This window comes from Acipenser ruthenus, chromosome 15 (genome assembly GCF_902713425.1).
Source record: "Acipenser ruthenus chromosome 15, fAciRut3.2 maternal haplotype, whole genome shotgun sequence".
Taxonomy (NCBI): Eukaryota; Metazoa; Chordata; class Actinopteri; order Acipenseriformes; family Acipenseridae; genus Acipenser; species Acipenser ruthenus.
The window spans coordinates 35,103,800-35,123,399 of NC_081203.1; the positions used below are offsets into that span (position 1 = coordinate 35,103,800).

Below are 19,600 nucleotides of genomic sequence, written 5' to 3' on the forward strand. Positions count from 1 at the left end.
TTCCTGAGCTTAAAAAAATACAAAATGTCCTTGAAAAATGAAATTTACAAACACCGTGAGGGAAACAAAGTCGAACACACAAAATATCCACAAAAGAAAAACTCATATTTAGAAGACAAATGGCGGCAACAAATAATAACAACAAACAAAAAAACAAACACACAATTAAAAATGCAACTTAGTTTTATTTACAGAAAGGAACCATGGTTTTAACACAACAATTAAAACAGATTAATTTAAAAAATATCTATAAACAATAGATCTGCACGTTCGTATCCTGAAAACGAAGCAGACCGTCCCACACTGCATTGTAAAAGTTTACTGGAGTATCCCATGGTCAAAGTCTAGACGGTAAACTGAATAAAAACCACTAAAGGTATGTTATTTTACCAAGCGTTTAACAGAACATGTTCAGGAGGACCCTGCGTTGTGTTTCTCATTCATTGCAAGGGTCATCATGTACACTATATTTGATACATTGCACACCACATGCGGACATTTATTTGAAATATGTACATAACTAAAATATATACTCAACTTATTATGTTTTTTTGTATGGAAAAATGTATGTGTATTTCATTCCATTCCAATCCAGTGGTTTGTTCTAACCAGGTCCCTAATTCTTTAATTGATTATCCAAATAAACCATAAAAGGGTTAGAAACTCACACTCCCTCCCCCACCCCCTCAATCAGGTGTGTTATTTGAGCAAGCAGGCCACTGTTAATGCTAAGTCCCCACCCTTGTAACTGCATGAACACTTTGAGATGGTAAACCCCCCAGACTCAGGTGAGGCTTTTCCATGCTGTGATTAAGGGTTATCGGCGTTCAGCAGATTTGACAGCGTGTCTGATTGATCAGATTCCTGCCACCTGGTCATTTCATTACCCAAAGAAGGATTCTGGAAACCAGGACTCACGTGAGGAGCTTCTAACCCTGCAATTAAAGATCTGGTCCTGAATTAAGGACAAGGACATGGCTGGAGCAAAGTCCTCAATTGAAATGCTATCTAGGTTATCTGCTGAAAAACATGGATTTTTTTTTTCCTTAAACATTTTATTTGATAACGTCACAACTCAATCTTCCAGTAAAAAATAATAATCGTCTTCACTTTCATCCGATAGTTTTGGGTCTTCTTTACTCAAGAGCTTTCCCACAAAGGACCGCTCGTTTTCATCTGGAAGAGAAACATTCTGGTTAATTCATTTACACACGCCTCTCTCTGCCTGCTGGTTAATACATTTACACACGCCTCTCTCTGCCTGCTGGTTAATACATTTACACACGCCTCTCTCTGCCTGCTGGTTAATACATTTACACACGTCTCCCTCTGCCTGCTGGTTAATACATTTACACACGCCTCTCTCTGCCTGCTGGTTAATACATTTACACACGCCTCTCTCTGCCTGCTGGTTAATACATTTACACACGTCTCCCTCTGCCTGCTGGTTAATACATTTACACACGCCTCTCTCTGCCTGCTGGTTAATACATTTACACACGCCTCTCTCTGCCTGCTGGTTAATACATTTACACACGTCTCCCTCTGCCTGCTGGTTAATACATTTACACACGTCTCCCTCTGCCTGCTGGTTAATACATTTACACACGTCTCCCTCTGCCTGCTGGTTAATACATTTACACACGTCTCCCTCTGCCTGCTGGTTAATACATTTACACACGTCTCCCTCTGCCTGCTGGTTAATACATTTACACACGCCTCTCTCTGCCTGCTGGTTAATACATTTACACACGCCTCTCTCTGCCTGCTGGTTAATACATTTACACACATCTCTCTCTGCCTGCTGGTTAATACATTTACACACGCCTCTCTCTGCCTGCTGGTTAATACATTTACACACGTCTCCCTCTGCCTGCTGGTTAATACATTTACACACGCCTCTCTCTGCCTGCTGGTTAATACATTTACACACGTCTCCCTCTGCCTGCTGGTTAATACATTTACACACGTCTCCCTCTGCCTGCTGGTTAATACATTTACACACGCCTCTCTCTGCCTGCTGGTTAATACATTTACACACGTCTCTCTCTGCCTCCTGGTTAATACATTTACACACGCCTCTCTCTGCCTGCTGGTTTGGAGGGTATCGTTGATTTTATAATGTCAATGAAGACTCAACATGTGCTTCTTCATTGAGTTTTCATAATTCTACAGTGTCAAAATAATCTGTGTCTACTGCATATAGCTTCCAGTTTAAAAAAAATAATAATTAAGAAAACAAAACAACAGATGGTCTATTTTTGTGCTTCAAAAAACAATCAATCATCTTAAAAAAAACACCGCATTTATACAATAAGCACATTTCATGCAAAGGCAGCTTCAGCATCTTAATATGTTAGCGCTATATGCAGCATGTTAATATGTTAGCACTGTAGGTGAAACGACACCAAGGTACCTATCTTGTGACCCGTAACTACTCTTACACCTACCTTCAGCACTCAGCATTGTCTCCCTTCTTCTAGACGGAGTTGCAAAGTTGTTAGAACCCTACAATAAATGAAATATTAAGTTAACAATCAATCCACAACACTATGTAATGAACCTAACAGAAATAAACAGGAGCATGCGGCTTTCTCTGACCTTCGTTATAACACCTGTGCTGCCCGATGCACAGCACTGAACTTGGAAAACAAACTTGCTTGATAAAGAATAATACATATCTTTATGCATCTATGTCAAATATTATTTATATATATATTTTTTTTTTGCAGGTATTATTTTCGAATGCTCAGAACGGAGCTTTCTGTTTAAGTGTCTCTGATAAACTAAAACAAGTCTTTCCAAATCTGTCACCAAGGCAGCAGTCACAGTAGACGCAGCACGGAAACTAGCTGGCTTTGAACGGCAGGTCAAATAAACACACATACATACAGACAAGAGTGCTTATTAAGAGGATGACTGAATGCAGGCTAGGATGTTTGATTTCATTGTAACTCTTTCCATCATAGTTGCATGTCGTAGGAACGGACTGATATTTAAATAGCTGCACCTCATCTTCGCTATTGATCATGCAAAACTAAATAATGTGAAGTCATCCAAGGACCAACAGTACACTTACTCGATTAACTCCCCTGCTGAGTTCCTGTAACAGTTGCTTCTGTACTTATAGGCCCGATTATTGATTATTACCTTTGTTCTATACATTTAATTGGGAAGGCGAGGTCCAGTAATTTATATACTGACTCAGCAACACTAACTGCAAATACATCAAAATGAAAACTACAAAATACAGCACCACAACACTTACCGCTTGCATTCTAACATTGGCCCAGGTCTTCAATTTGCCTCTTTTCTCTTGCTTTTGCAGGTTGAAAACATACCTGTCATTATCGTTCCTATAAATGAGAGAATGCATAAGAAAAAAAAGAATGTTTTCAGATCCGTAAGTCTGTGTTAAGGGTGTGCAGCTGTGCCAGCTTATTGACAGCCGTGCAATCGTCTTCAATATCTGGTGGTGCTCAGCAGGACAGCCGTACCTGTTGACAGAGCCCAGCATGCCGGGACTGATGTGCAGGCACTGCGGGGTCTTCACCAAGGGAAAGCGGGCGGAGGAAGGGGTTTGAGGGTTGACCTCCGTCAGCTGAAAGACGTCATCCTCCTGACCCCCACAGAGGGAGGGTAACTGCAATTCAAAAGGGATTTTCAAGGGAACAGGTTTATAAGACACCCTAAATACTGTGCAGGGTTTATTCCCAACAAGGCTCTACACATGTAGCTTTCCAAGCAGTGCACATGAAAGGCAGTGCTCACAGCTTCCCAGCACAAGCTGCCACTTACAGTGTCGTGCATTTATCTGCGAATGCCTCTCCCTCTAAAGCTCCGATTGTGACTGACCCAGAAGTATAACAGATAACAGGTCTTTTATTTTTACTTCTAACAAATTAACCTGAAGGTCAGTAACAAACAGACTGTATCCCTGCTCAGGGCAGTTAATACAAAACAAGAGCTTTTAGTATCACGAGAAAGCAGATCACCCACCGTATGTACAAATGTAAGTGGGGCATGTGTATGATGTGCAGACAGTCAGACAGCTCTTTCAATCCCCAGCAACACCATTCACTTCTAACCAAGTTCACATTTGGATATGCAATTCTCTAAATACATGAACAAATAAAAACATGGCACAGGAACAAAACAGGAGTAGCAAGCGAGCTTTCTGAATTCCAGAACTACAAACACAAGCTCACTCGATCGACTGCTCCAGACCATCATTTCCACGCAGCGGACTCCAGCTCCAGTCACCTACCTTTACTCTCTTGCTCTGTAAAGGAGAGGCGCTGAAGACGTCATCGTGGTCGTCTTTCGGCAGCTGGTCGAGGAAAAGCCGCAGCTGCTTCTTGCGTTTCAGTGTTCCAACACGTGCAGTTATCTTGACGGGATCCTTCCCTGGATGACAATTGAGAGAAACAGGAAAGTGAACGCTAAGTGCAACGCACAGCCAGAGTTAACCTGAAAATGCATTTACAGGCAACTGAACTCCATGCGTATAAATCTCTTCTCTGCCCAGGAGAACCCTAAAAACCAAGGTTTTGCTCCTGTTCCCATCTGGCTTCAGGCTGAACTAATGCATAATAAATTAATGTTGTTAAGTTGCAAAGCTGATGTGTTGCAGTTGAACTGAATGATGTGAACATGCTGGGTCATAATACTAATAAAAAAAGAACGTATTAAAAAGGTGACCATTTGATCTTCTTACGCATCGCATGTATTGTGATGCATACCATATCGCCACACCTGTGGTATCGTCACATCAGTATATCGGCACACTGCTGCCCAGCAGGTGTAAACTGGTGGCGTTCTAGAAACAGAAGCAGCTCCTGGGTTTACCTGAGTCTTCCTTCTTGCTGCCGGTGTCCTTCTTTTTGCTGTTCGCTTTCTTCTTGTTCGGCTGATGTTCCTCTGTGTATTTCCTTTGGCATTCCTCGGCCGATCGCGTCCCGACGGCCATGGAAACATCCAGCCAGAATCCGCTCCGATGCTTCGGAAGAGCTGCAACAGAGCTGCAGACACAGGATTATACTTCACAGGAGCACCACAGTGAAACCTGATTCACTTTTAAGATCATCGATTCCTTACAAACTCACGGAAGTGTAGAGGAAAAGGGCTATTTTTAAATGTTATTAAAAAAAAAACAAAAAAAAAACAAACATTTTTTAAAATGTAGAATAGATTTTCTTTTTTTTTTTAATAAAATAAACCTTTTTTTCATTATTATTATTTTTTGGATTAAGGAGTCCAGAAAGGACTTAAAAGAGGTATTTAGCTGGATTCACAGACCCTGGGCAACTCCCTTTCAATTACATGTCTGTCTCAGAACTTGGTTTCAACAAGCAAACAAACACACAATACAATACAATCTAACAGAACTCACTTGTGCAGCTTTTCAAGTTCTTTCTTGGTCCAGGCACCTGCGCTGAATTGGTCTTCATCATCTCCCCCCCATCTCTTATCTCTAGCCTCAACGGGCAGGGAGCTCTTCCCTTCTGTGGCTCCATGCTGTCCCTTTCTCAGCCCTGCAGCCCTGTTTCTGTTGCCTTTTTCACAGCTCTGTTCACGGGACTTGGGTTTCCCATCACTCTGTTTTTTACTCTTCAGCTCTGCGTCTGTTACACTTTTACTGCTCCGTGGAGCAGACATGGAGCCTGCAGCAGCAGCAGCATCCTCTCCTTGGCTAGATTCACTAACCTCAGATCCCTGCAGGACATTCTGAGTCCTTTTGGTACACGGTGGATCCCTGCTCCTAAGTGAGGCTGACGTGGAGCGAACAGCACGGTCTAGGCGAGAGTTCACCGATTCAGCCTCTGGCAGGACCTTTGAATTATTATTTGTCCTAACAAGCCGAACAGGACGATCACTGTCCTTTGGGCCCCTATGGTTGCGAGAGGAAGACTTGGTTTGCGAGGAGGCCTCTGTGTCGGAATCGCTCATTTCGGTCTCCAGTTCTTGAGAACTCTTTGTGTTTCTCTTTGATTTCTTCCTGCTAAGTGGAGCAAATTTGGAGCTCACAGCACGGTGTGGGACAAAATCATTCATGTCAGACTCTGACTCAGATTCCTGCACAACTTTAGAAATCTGCTTTGCTTTCTTTAGCTGCATTAGAGAATGAATATTATTTGAATGTCTACTGTTTCGAGATGCAGACCTAAGCTGCAAGGCACGCTCTGTGCCAGAGTCACTCATTTCACTCTGTGAGTCCTGAAGAACCTTTTTTCTAATTAGCTGTGTCGGATTGTTCTTTAAAGCTCTGCTGTTTCGTTCTGTCCCAGATGCACTCATTTCCGTCTCTGACTCCTGCAAGGTTTTCCTCGAGTTTCTCTTGAGCTGCACCAGACACTCAATATCCTTTGATTGCCGCCTGCTATGTGGAGCTGACATGGAGCTCACAAAGTCTCTGGGTATTTCAGCGTCAGAATCCTGCACGACATTCTGAGACTTTTTGGGAATATTTTTTCGTATTTGGGAACCAAGGTCCTTTGAACCCCTGCTGGTCTGTGGAGCAGGGGTGGTGATCATTTCCTGCCTGTTCTTTGACATTGAGCGCAAGGTACGCTCTGTGCCAGAGTCGCTCATTTCGCTCTCCGATCTTGTGGCCTTTTTTATTTGTTTCTTAGAATCTGTATCCTTCAACTTGGAGGTGGTAGGTGTAGGAGACTTAAAGAGAGAGGCAGGGCCCGTAGCTGTGTGGCTGGCAGCAGTGTTTTTCTGAGGCGGCTTGCCCCTCTCCGCTGCCCCTCTCCCGCCTGCCCTGAGTCGGTGCTTGGTCTTCCTCTGAATGACCTGCTCATCATCATCACTGGACGATCCTGGCTCCACAGCTGTAAAAGACACATCGGTTTGGCTGTCTGACTGCTTATCGACCTGATGCCTGGACAAGGTTTTACCTGTGGCTGCACTGTCAGGCTTGCTGGTGTTCGCATACCTAAGGTTGAGGTTTAAGCACCTGTCTTTTAACTGGGAGGCTGTTCTGATGGGTGTCAATATCACAGAGTAAGGCTTGAAAGAAGAGGCATAACCAATCTTGCCCTCATTATCTTCATCAATCTCAGAGCTCTCGTCCGTTTCGGGCACAGCTGTGCGTTTACTTTTAGGGGGGTCCTTTTTCTCATTTCTGGTCGCCTCTTTGGAGATCGCAAAAACCCAGAAAAAAGAAAGTAACTTACAATAAAGTTTGGACTAATCTGCTTTTATATTTAACCATTTCAAAATAAAGGTATACAGTAAAAGACAATGTTTTATTAAGTTCACTTTTTGTTTCAACGTTTCTCTTTCTCACTGAAGTATTGCACCCTTATTACCCCTTATGAAGTCTTTCCTTTATGGTGTGGAGTTCATAACTTACCAACATCTGTCTTTGCCTTGTGTCTAGTGGTGTGTTTCCTTTTATCATCTCTTTTGGCCTAGGGAAAGCAAAACAAATCACTTCTCTTGTAGGGTACTATTTAATTTAGGGATGTTCAAATTTAAAACATTTCCCAAATGTTCAAACGTCTAATTCTCTTGGACTTTTAACCACTGTCAAAAAATATGCACTTAAAACATTAATGTTAGCCTTAGTGTTCATACAGTGGTGCTTGTACATGAAATGTTTGTCGTTTGTGGATACACATAAATGTCGTACACTTGCAGCTGTACACACTTATATGTTGTTGTAACTCAGTGTGACAGCACTGTAGGGTGACGGCTCATCTGAAATAGAAACCACCGCATGGTGAGCAGGGTGTGACTCTTCACAGGGGGCACAGGGTCCAATATCCACCCAGGGCTGGTTTGTTTTTAAAATGAAGGCGGCTTGCAGTTTCCAACAGAAATAATAAACATTTAAAAATAAACTTACAATATAACGCATACTCTCCTCCAAATAATTTGTGCGGCCTTCATCGACTGTCACATTCAGGTCCGTATCGATTATGCATCTCTGTCCTCTCCAGTATTCCATCGGGGGCAAGACGTGCCTCCCGCTGCGGGTAACTTGAAAGTTATTCAGTAGCTGTGTCCTTTTTGAGGTCTGTTGCACTGCTAAAATAAGTGAATGCAAGGTTAAAAACAGCTCTCCAAGGCTAACCCATTACACTAACCAGGTGAGTAGCAGCCTCTCCAGGGTTTAAAGAGCCCAGGGACGGTGCTACAGTAATGAAAACAATAAGAATAATACAACTTACATTTGTCTGAAGGCCTTGTTGGATATGTGACTTTAGCTTGCTTTTTGTTCTTCACTGGTTCAGCCTCGGATGCAGGCTCAGTGCATGTTGGTTTATGATCCTGTTCAGACGTTTGTTCCGGCTGTGCTCTGCGAAAGAGGCCGTAATTAAAATATGAAAAGGTTCAGATTCCTTAAAAGCATGGACAAGGGCATTACTGCACATTGAGGAAGTATAGAGTGCAGAAGGATCAGCTATGTGAAAGCATAGAATCTGGTAAACTATGTTCCCTTCTACCCTGTACGACTTTGTCATGTTTCATTCTCCATTTGTCACCAGATGGCGATGTAAAAGCAGGCACGGCACACCAGCGTCACCCTCATAGGTAAGTGTAGACTTCAATCTGGAAGAGCTACAGAGACGTGTGGGAACGTACCCTTTAAGCTCTTCCAAGTAGTTCTGAAGATAATCCTTCCACTTTTCAGGAAAGCCAAACTGAAACTTTTTCAAGAACGATCTCGCAAACACTGCAAAATAAAAAAAAAAAACACATGAGAACCTTTTTTTTTTTTTTAAAGTAGACGTTTATTCTACTTTTTGAAATGGTACTGTTTTTTCAAATACATTGCAGAACAGAAAATCAAATTGATGTTTTAACTGCACTTTCTAACCTGTACTAGTGGCATTCATATTCATCTTCCCATGCAAGACGTAGACGCTGCCAGTAATGGTCTTCAGCGTGTTGCTCTTCAACCGTTCTGCAATCACATTGCTGTGCCAGTATTGTCCATTTAAATCCCTGTTAAATGCAGAAAGAACACAAGCTTCAATTACAATGCCAAGCAATGCAATTGGCAAGTACAACAGTTTGCTCTTTCTATGCCTAGTTAAATGATACATATATTTGCAACACAAGTATTATTGCTGTTGGGTCTACATGTCAACACAATGTTATCTTATTCCTTAAGATCACCTGTCTTGACTGCTTTAGACTTTATCACATGCATCACAAACATGTCAGCAATAAACTGTACCACATTGAAAGCGGCAACATTCACTTCTGAGACCCCGGAAAGCTGGGAGCTATGTCTGGGCTCCACTTTCTAGTGAGAAACATTTGCATTGTTTTCAAAGTGTTTGTGTACTGAAGCCTGTGCAACTGCAATTATTACAGAGCAAGAGAACCAATTCACCTGGAATTGAGCAAGATACTTACTGTCTCCTTCCCTCAACACACACGTCTTTTTTGTTAAGTTTCTTGATAAACCACTGGTGGAGGTGTATCTGCCCTGCCTGCAAGTGTAGACAGGAAAAATTTACTAGAATGGGAACAAAACAAAACTGCTGTTACACTAATGAATGAACAGACTTGGTGCTGAAACTGCCACCTCAACCAGGGTTGAGGGTTTTAAAATTGAATTAACCCAACATGGTATTCAATGGCATCAGTAGCCTGGGTGACTACTGGTGCCATTTTGATGTGATGCGATGCGATGTGTCATTAAGCTGAATCACGTAGACAAATATTTTGGCAAGTTCCTTCATCAGTGTAATGGCACTAGCCCAAACACTTGTCTGCTTGCCGCAGTGTTGCGATGCACACTTAAACTAGCAGCCGTGAGACAGCGCTTCACTGACCGATGTATCCGAGTCCTTCGGCTGGCTGCCAGTCTTCTCACTCTCTGGCTCGTTCCTTGGCTGTGGTATGGTAATCTGCTTTCTCGGGATGGAAATTCTCGGAGACTCCAGTAAGATATCACGCCATTCCTGATTTGGGGGAAGCTTAAGGTGGGGCAATCTCTTAAGGTCCAAAGCTGCTGAATCTGGTTTACTTTTACCAAGCCCCAAACCAACAGGGGGAGTAAGAGTGGTGTGTGTTGCATCGCTCTCAGTGGTTTCTGCCGGGCTCTGAACTGTATCCTGGGAGATTTCATCATCCCCCTCGTCTCCACTCATTGGTACTGCTGCAATCCCGGGGCCCTGAAGCGAATATCCTGCTCAACAGTGAAACAAAACTTTTATTCAAACGGAAGGGAACAGGTTTTGATATTCTCAGTAGCTTGTATACAAAGTAAGCATAACACAAGCTTGGTAAATTCTGGACAGAGAAGATGGTGCATCTCAGATGAGTTTCTACCGCCACCAGGGTCCCACTTCATCAAACTGCATTGATCTGGGGTGCAATTGGCACCATCTGGTAAAATAAAACTGGCAATGTTACAAAACTAAACAACAGCTCTGACGGATCATTTTTATCAGTCTGAAATATCGTTTTTCATTTCAACTATGATGGTGCGTTTCCCCTGGGGAGTACATAGCTTAAATAAGTATAGAAGCTTTTTATGTAATAAATGGGAAACAGACCTTCTGGCCTGATATCCACTGTGCTGCTAACTGGATCCGTGGCTGCTTGTAGCTGCTGCTGCTGCTGCTGTTTCTGTTGTTGTTGTTTTTGCAGCTGCTGTAGTTTTATTTCAGCTTTTTGTTTCATGCGTGCAAAAATCTTAGCCGGGGATTCCCTCGGCTGGCCCACTGTGGTAGGATATGCTGGTTTCTTAGCTGGCACTGTTGGTACTGTAAGAATGAAAAGAAACAAATTAAGGGTAGGAACTCTAAAACCTTCAGTAGTGACAATAAAAGAAAAACAACGAGCCCCTGAATTATTAAGAACTGATACAAATGCTCACATAGTAGCAAGCGAGAAAGTCACTTGGAGAAAAGACACAGTGGTGAAGCATTCCCACCCCACCGCGACGTTGGACTCGTACAGCCTGCTGCCCCTGGGACCCCCTTGAAATGAGATGGCCCGTCTCAAGGGGGTTCTATCCTAGTGTGTGAATTTACAAAATAAGCCTGACCCCACAAAACTTACCTGCAAAGATGCCGTTGTCCTCGTTGTCTCTACATGCCCCTGTGCCGTTCCTGTTGCAGTGGGGTAAGGAGCGCAAGACAGTAGTCTGCAGCATGTCCTTTGGGTACCTCCTGATGTCCACGGTCGTGGCAGGTGGCTGATGAAGACCTGGCCGGCCCACCTTCCCTGGTGTGTGACAGACACCTGGTTTCCCAGGAGACTCCTGGGGGCCTCCCTGCTTCCGTGGGGTCCACCGGGGGCCCTGCTGTTCGGCTTTGCCTGGCGTTGAATGGACACCCTGAGCCCGCTCTTCCATTTGCCTCTTTAGCCTCTCAAACACTTTCGCAGGAGATTCGTGAGGTCTGGAGGAGCCCACCACACTTAAGACTTTCTTTTTTTGTCCTATAATGTTCTGGTGGTTGGTGCCGTAGTTGTTCCCATGCAACAGTGTCAAGTTGTCCTCGGCTCCAATGCTGCTCAGCTCAGGAGATGATACACCACACTCCTTGGAGCTGAGAGAGCCATCCAGCACGGTGGAATGCAACTTGTGTTTTACTCCGCCATTCGGTGGTGCTTTCCGAAAAGCCCAATTTGGCTTCCAAAATTTCCCAGGGCTTGCTTTTTCTTCTTCTCTTACTACCATCCTCAACAGTTCTTTCACAGGGGTCTCAGCACCTGGAGGGATTTTACTTAATGGGATGGATTTATAGGGCAGTGCTGCTGCCCTTTGATTGATCTTTGAAGGCGTGATCAACATGTTGGAATTTATAAATGAGTTGCTGAGTGATATAAGATTACGTAAATCTTTTTGATCAAGCATCTGGCGTTAAAAACAAAACCATTTCTTCATACTCTGTGGCTGAAAAATAAGTAAAGATGATATTATGTGTTTCTGTTTTTTTCTTTTCAGAATTTACACAATACAATTGGACCTGGGCTTAAAGATACACGTGCACTGCATCCAGTCCTGGGTTTGAGAACTTCCCTTGTTCAGGTGTATTATTGAAATGACCATGTGCCAAGAGTTTGAACAATCAGGCCCCTGGTAAATTTGCTCTGAACTGATGACACTTCTCATCACCGCATGACTAAGTCACACCGGAGCCTAGGGTTTGCTAGCTGTGAGAGAGAAACAATTCATAAAACACCAGACTCAGGGACACGGATCATTTAAATATATATATATATATATATATATATATATATTCAATTGAAGGGTTCTGAACACACGTGACAGGGCGCAGGGCTAGTGTGAGTTTCAGTCTACTGTTGCAGGATTCCAATTTTCTTTTAATTTCAAAAAGATAAGCAATGATCAATTTAAAATCTAAAATAGTGTGCCAAATTGAGATGCAAAAAGTATGGACACGAATCAAATGAAAGCATTTCTTCCACTGAACAGCTTATTACACAGTCAGCTGCATCGAGATGACATACAGGTTGTTATCACACTTGACAGGTATCATTCAAGTACACACGGACAGAACTGTCAGAAAGGATTAGCTAAAACTATATTGTATGTCTTAAAAAAAAAAAAAAAAAAAAAAAAAAAAGACTTTCTAATTTTACAAGCTGAACAAGGCATATATACATTCAAAATTAATAATATTTGTATTCAGTACTATCCGAGCTACAGTATTTTTAAGAAACATTCCCCCAAACCAATGGGTCGCTGATTATATATATAATCATACCGTTTAAAAAAAAAAAAACATTTTTTTGTGGGAAGAGCGATTCGTTTCCAGATCTTGGTCTAAACACTGAAAATTCACAAGACGTACTGCTCTGAAACACCGACCCTACGTCTACATTCAAGTGTGCTACTAGGACACCCTGCACGCTCAGCGCTGGGTGCTTACTGGGAAATGTAAAACATATTTATCTCTTCTGAGTTAACTCGCTCTCGATAGATATTTACAGGAGAGTCAGGCAGCTGTGTTGTCATGAGCACACGTTAATCTTTGCATTATTCCCTTTGGTACATATCCGGCATTTATCATTCCAGCTTGCCGCGTTGCGAGGGCGACATACATATTTTATAATCACGTATTAATAACAGCAGGGTTAAATAATACTGTACAGGTACTAAAACAAGGAGTCTGAATGCAATACTCACCATCACAATGGCGCCACGAAAAACATTTGTTTGAATTTCGCAGGCTAGCGAACTGATTGGTCGGGGAGGGAACGTGCCTCATTTCCGATTGGCTGGGCGCGTGTTGATGGCGTCACCCGCAGCGACAGATAAAGACACATGACATGATAAACCCAGGCGTGTGCTTGAGTCGTGTGGAGTTTCATGTGCTTGGAATAGTAAATCTGAACAGTAAGCAGGTTGGGAGGCGCAAAAGAGCTCAAGGGGAATTCATTTGCAACACAACTACATTACATTTTAAAAGGTAATATTCAGGATAGATGCATTGTAATGCAAACGAAAGTGTTTGTTAATGATAGAGACCCGTGTAGAAAGCGTAGGAACTCAAGATTTGAAATTGAATGGGGGGACGGAAAAAACCAACAGTTTTGTGTCCCTGAGCAAAGCCAGCTTGTACAGCAATGCCATCCACATCCATCTGTGGCTGTCAGGTTTCTGATGCAGCTTACAGGAGCGCAGTAGACTAAACCACGAGGACATGAAGTAAACATTCACAGGGCAGCATATTTTAAAATTCAACAGTATGTACAACTCTGCAGCTTTGCAGGAACTTTACACACACACACACACACATATATATATATATATATATATATATTACAGGTGAACGTGTTCTTGAGAGGGAATACAAAAAAATAACATGAAATAAAATATCCTCCAAATGCCCACTTAGTATCATGAATTCCTCACAAATAGTATCATATCTATAGAGTATAACTGTTGAAGGGATGTTAAATTCTGTTTAATTTCATAAAGATTGAAACTTCTTTATTAACACATTAAACTTTAGCATATGCAGTGTTAAACAAAGACTCCGTTCAAGCCCTGTTCCTCTATTATGATGCACTACAAGTGGAAAAGGGTTCAGGAAAATTAGAAACGTCTGGCACTTGGAAATGTTTGAACTAATACCATCCCTAAGTGTCCAGTCACCTATGAAGGAGATGGTAACTGCACCCTGCATGTGTACCCAGGGTGATACGCTGCTAATGAGAGCACGCTTTGTTGTAGGAGAGTAGCTGGCCATGGCCCTGCACAGCTGGAGCGGTCCCCAGTTGCCTCCGGAGATGTACCTGAAGATATTCCGGTGCCTCACACATGAAGAGAAGGGGAGTGTGCGCTCCACGTGCCGGCTCTTCAAGCAGCTGATAGACCAGCCTGCCTGCTGGCGGGACACCACGGTTATCCTGAAAGGAAGCGTCGCATACAGCCCAGGGTTTTGGGAGATGCTGAAGAAGAGAAGGACGTGCTCCGTGCTGGTCCGCAAGGCGAGAGCGAATCACTTGAGGAAGCTGCTTTGGTCGCTGCCCAGTCTCAGAGCTCTTGCTATAGATCCCATCTCCGACGCGGGAATCCTTGACTTGTTGACAGAGTTCAGGAATGTGGAGAAGCTGGTTTTGAAAGTGGATTTGAACACGCCTGCCAAGCTGTTCATAGTCCACCACCTGAATCACCTCACTCACCTCACTGTGTGCGACCTGAAGAGGCACTGCAGAGAAAACCAGCTGCTACGTGGGGTGTCTGCGCTCACAAACCTGCGCTCGCTGACCCTTCACTGTGACTGGGGGGACCCCGCTGTCAAACTGTTCCGCTTTGTTTTATTCCAATTGCCCAGTCTCAGGGAGCTCTCTGTCAAAGTGAACCCTTTTTACACGGCGCTGCAACCAGATAGCTTTTCTCCACTGACCGGGGAGCAATGCAACCGAATAGGTGAGATGGCTTTTCAAACCAAGATCGTGCACTACTGACTGCATGCTTTTCTTTGTCATTGCAGTGTATGTCAAATAACCTTACCCAGATCGACATAAAAATCGAAAAGCCTGATCTCCCTTAAATTTTGTAATATCAGTTCAAGCCAGTTTCAGCCACATATGGTCAAGACAGGCGATTGGTAGAGGGTTGATATGCCTTGGTTGTCAGGTATTGTCACACCTGAGACTGCTCATTTTAGTGCTATTACACAAGAAACCAGACTCCAAATTAACTCTGGTGCACAGTAAAAAAAACATTTTTTTAAAGCGCTTTGTGATGAAAGGCGCTATATAAAATAAAGATTGATTTGATTGATTGATTTCAATAAGAAGTCAACATCCTTTTCTGAGCTGAAATCATTTGAAATTGTTTTCTGGGCTACTTTTAAAATGTTGTGTTTGTTTGTCCTCAGGCCTTCCACACAGCTGTGTGTCTCGGCTTCAGCTGGAGAAGCTGGAGCTTCTCGACTGCGAGGACATAGACCTGTGTGAAGAGTCCTTGAATCAGCTGTCATCCCTGCGCCGCCTGTTCGTTCACTTCACCTGTGGCGAGAGAGCGAGGCACTTCTCAATTGATCTGGATTCTGTGCTCAGAAAGCTTCCACACCTGACAGAGCTGCGGCAGAAAAGTAAGTATCATGTAAAAACCTGCCCTCCGAACTGACAAAGCTGGGCGCCATTTTCACATGTAACTTGTATATTTCATGTATTTATCTGAAACTGGGAATAAGGAGGTCCCCTTTGTAGTAGGGTAGTTTTCATGTGTTTTATTCCATTTTATTTCACTTAAAATAGAATTAAATACTGCACCTGTTTTGTAACCTTAAGTGGTGCTTTTCACATTTTGCAAAAATCAGTAATTTACACAATGGAATGAAAACCGTATTCAGGTATTCATAGGGCACAGCATGAGCAGTGTGTACTGTGATTACTGTGTTTGTTCAGAAACAGTAATCTGAAGGAGATCATCTCTGGGGACACGTTATTAATACGGGAGGACCCTGTTCACAAACCTCACTAGTGTTTGTCTTTAACAGTGCATTTCAAAATGAGAGCAAACACTCCCTACATGTGATTTCAAGTTCATTAAAAGGGTCTTTGTGAACAGTGCCTGCTGCAACTTTCTTTTTTTTCTGTCCTGTTTTAGGATGGAAATGTCTTATCAAAGAAAATGTGTTGGTAATCATATGAGAGTAAAACAGCTAAAGGAATAAATTCTGTTGCTAATTAGCGAGATAATAAAACAGACTGTAGTCACATATGTCCTTAGCCCACTATAATATAAATACAAGGGTCCAGATAGTGCAGCACCCAGAGCCACAGTCTAGAAAGACAGAGAAGCTTTTGAATACCTCCATTGATATATCTCTGTTAATGCTAGTGGCACATACTGTATCTAAACAACAACACTCAAGGTAGAATGGAATGTTTGGTGTTTGGAACTAATAAATGGAAATTGTTAAGATTTGAAACTTGGTCTGGTCTCATCCTTATAGCGTAACAAAGCAGTTAATTCCATGTCTCCCTTCATTCCTAACCCTTACCCTGTGCTTCCTTTTCCAGGGGGTAGGCTCATCTGCAAAGCCCTGCCAGCCCACCTGGAAAGCCTGAGTCTGAACAGCGTGTTCATGAATCCTACGGTTTTGAAGAGGTTGGCATCAGCAGAACTCAAACACCTCCGGCTTGACCACTGCACTTCTAATATTGAGAGCCTCAACGACTTCCCACAGCTGTTTCCACACCTGAAGACTCTCAGTATCCGGTAGGACCTGCTGTTGCTTGATTATTATTATAATGCAGTGCTTCTCAAACGTTTTCCTATAAAGTTACAGAGGTCTGGGGCAAACCCCTCCTCCCTAGGATTCCTAGTTTTGAAACATTAGGAGCTTCTTATTCTGCTAGTTCAGAGTCTGTCTTTAAGGCAGCATGCTTTTAATTAATTTAATCTCAAAGACAAAAACTATCGTTGAGATAACGTAGACTGGTGATTATACCCTTCACAACGTTTCCCATAGTAAAAGCATAGCAAAGTGTAATACAGCATATTGAAATCATAGTAAAAAAATAAAAAAAAAACATGGAAAACTGTGAAACTATGGTAAATGCATTGTATAACCATAGGAAAAGCATGGGGGAAAACTGCAAGATTACTATGGACATTTACCATGATTAACTTTTATAAGGGTGGGCAGTTATGCAGTAACTCTTAAAGGAGTTGACTACTCTACAGCACCCTCTGGTGGTAGTTGTAGAATTTTGTTGCCCAACAATGCGCTTCTCTACATGCCATGTTTCCTTGCTCTACAGAGAACACAAACTTCACTATATAACCTCCCTGTATGTTTTACAGGGACTTTCTGACTGCACTATCTATAATGCATTCTGCAAGCAAAGCAACAGAAAAGAAAGGCTGGCATTTTAAGGTTATTATAATCCTTAACACTGATGCAATGCTCTAGGCAGCCCCAGCAAACGTCCTTATTCACAAATGCTTACCGGACAGTATAGTGACTCATGAGAAATGACTTCTCGTTTCAGATGCTTCCATATGACGGGTAAGGAATTTGTGCACTTGGCTAAGCTCAGGTATCTGGAGAAGCTGGATATTGTTGATGTCAGCAGCATCCCCTCCATCACTAGACAGCAGCTGGAGGAGTTGATCCGCGGCTTTCGGATCACGATGGATAACAGGGTCCAGATAGTGCAGCACCCAGAGCCACAGGAGAGAGCCGCCTGTGACTGCAGCGCACACTAGAGGACCTGCTTCTTTCCATCTCACCTGGCCATGGATATGTATATAATACCTGCCGCAAAGGGGATGCTTTGATAAACCCACTGAGATGAGCCAAAGCCAGATGGGATCATTCTACTGCACGATCCCCTGGATTGCATCCCCCTCCTATCCCTGATTATCCTGGGACCACCCCTAAATACATCTACCCCGATACTGTAAACTGCTCTTATACAATCCAGGGAGGGGTCATCCCGGTGGGGTACAGGTTCATCAAATTGAACCCAGAGTTATTATGGGGTAACTCATAACTAGGGTTGCGACTGGGGCTTATTATCGAGTGAAAAAGGGACGAAGCCAAGCTGCAGTGATGTGAAATCTGCTTAATAATGATCACTACTTTCCCCTGTGTTGCAGAGTTTAGTGCATTCAGATGCAGTTCTTTTGTCCGGCTAATACAGCCTTACGCAGTTCAGTCTTCGGTGCACTTCACTGTATCGAATCGCAGAGCGGTTCATGGAGTTTGTCTGGATTTCCCAAAGGTAGCTTAGGCTGATAAAGGGGACCTTTCCACTGTGACATCAGAACTCTGATTCGAGGTGATTGCCTTCAGGTTCCTCCTGAGCAGCACTGCCAGGGTCATCTACCAAGGGAGTTACTGCTGTTAAAAATACAGACATGTATTGACCTTTTCAGTGTTTTGCTTTCCTTCCATTTCACTGTTTTAGAGCTGGACATTCTGTCTCAGTGTTCCGCAGTGGGCGTGTCCTGCAGCGGAGCTTCCTGATTGGTTTATAAAAGTTCTGAGGTTTCTAATCGCAAGCGATACCTTTGTTACACTGATAAATCATCATCAGACTAATGGCAAGGTTTTTGTGGTTATAAAAGCCTCTTGCTTGTCCGATATTGATGTACTTCACCAGTGTTACAAGCCTTGCATTTTTATTGAGAGACCCAACAGCAGGATGTTAATATCTTCAATCTTTGTTACTGCTCAGGAAGCTGCAGAAATATTTTGCCAGGTTAAGGATACTGCTGTATGTAATTCCTGTTTGTACTGTAAATATATACATTGACAATCATTTACATTCATAACTATTTAAACATGTTCTAATAATTCAAATCAGTTTCTGTTCTACAGTATATATGCTCAAGAGTGCCATGCATTTTTAAACACCTTTTTTTTTGCTGTATATAATGCAACTGAGAGTGAGTTTTCTTGAAACCATCTGATTAGACTGCAGACCATGATGATCATCAGCACAGCTTTTTAAAGTTTGAACTGTAGTTTCTTCCAGACTGATCTGCAAGCATGCAGTACTGTTCCTCTGGGAGATTATAATCTACACAGGATGAAACTTGTCAATTAAAGAGAGCGTTGAATTAAGCAAACCGGCTTGACTGAACAGGGCTTCTCTAGACAAGCGCCTCCCTGTTCAAGGGCCCTCTCCTGCTCTGGGTTTTGTTGGCTGGGTTGAGTAAGGGACTGTAAATGCAGGTCAACAACCACTGGGTGCCAGTAAAGCACAGAGGCAAAGCGCAGCACTTTGAAGCAGATGCTTGAATGAAATGGAAAGCACACTGCACAGCACGGTCTGGTGGTATTGTAAAGCCACTGCTGCTGTTCCTTTGTCTTGAGCAAATGCAGGTTAATAATAGCATCGGTGTTACAGGAACTGGTGCTCTGATTGCTATACTGGCATTGTTGTGTGCTAAGCTGCACTCGTATGTAGACAACCACCAAAGAGCCCTCGATGGCTGTGAGATTGTATTGAGCTTGTTCTGAAATATGGGACCTCAAGCAGTGTATTGCAGGAGAGGGCAGGGGGGTGTCAGTCTATTGCAGGAGAGGACAGGGGGGTGTCAGTCTATTACAGGAGAGGACAGGGGGGTGTCAGTCTATTGCAGGAGAGGACAGGGGGGTGTCAGTCTATTGCAGGAGAGGACAGGGGG

At 43.0% G+C, this 19,600-nt stretch overlaps 2 protein-coding genes across 5 annotated transcripts; one reads left to right on the plus strand and one right to left on the minus strand.

Annotated features, from left to right (window-relative positions):
* Window positions 1-150: 150 nt before the first annotated feature.
* Window positions 151-13,194, minus strand: LOC117421851 (mis18-binding protein 1-like). 3 transcript variants are annotated; one of them, XM_034927422.2, is made up of 17 exons: window positions 13,127-13,194; window positions 11,032-11,869; window positions 10,524-10,733; window positions 9,798-10,153; window positions 9,376-9,452; window positions 8,831-8,958; window positions 8,596-8,686; window positions 8,181-8,308; window positions 7,856-8,034; window positions 7,361-7,418; window positions 5,393-7,139; window positions 4,849-5,021; window positions 4,268-4,407; window positions 3,498-3,643; window positions 3,269-3,356; window positions 2,451-2,508; window positions 151-1,176 (listed from the first exon to the last, which is right to left on the minus strand). In XM_034927422.2, exons 2-17 carry the CDS (start codon window positions 11,828-11,830, stop codon window positions 1,076-1,078), a joined length of 4,479 nt encoding a protein of 1,492 aa, XP_034783313.2. In that variant the 5' UTR covers window positions 11,831-11,869; window positions 13,127-13,194; the 3' UTR covers window positions 151-1,075. The 3 variants fall into 3 exon arrangements, with proteins under 3 accessions (XP_034783313.2, XP_034783314.2, XP_034783312.2); XM_034927423.2 differs by having other exon boundaries at window positions 5,393-6,836; window positions 7,856-8,037; XM_034927421.2 differs by having other exon boundaries at window positions 152-1,176; window positions 7,856-8,037.
* Window positions 13,138-18,770, plus strand: LOC117422017 (uncharacterized). 2 transcript variants are annotated; one of them, XM_034036614.3, is made up of 6 exons: window positions 13,138-13,409; window positions 14,177-14,875; window positions 15,330-15,545; window positions 16,480-16,678; window positions 17,267-17,339; window positions 17,455-17,603. In XM_034036614.3, the coding sequence occupies exons 2-6, from the start codon at window positions 14,191-14,193 to the stop codon at window positions 17,473-17,475; spliced, it is 1,194 nt and encodes a 397-aa protein (XP_033892505.3). In that variant the 5' UTR covers window positions 13,138-13,409; window positions 14,177-14,190; the 3' UTR covers window positions 17,476-17,603. The 2 variants fall into 2 exon arrangements, with proteins under 2 accessions (XP_033892505.3, XP_033892504.3); XM_034036613.3 differs by lacking the exon at window positions 17,267-17,339 and having other exon boundaries at window positions 13,143-13,409; window positions 17,455-18,770.
* Window positions 18,771-19,600: the final 830 nt, after the last annotated feature.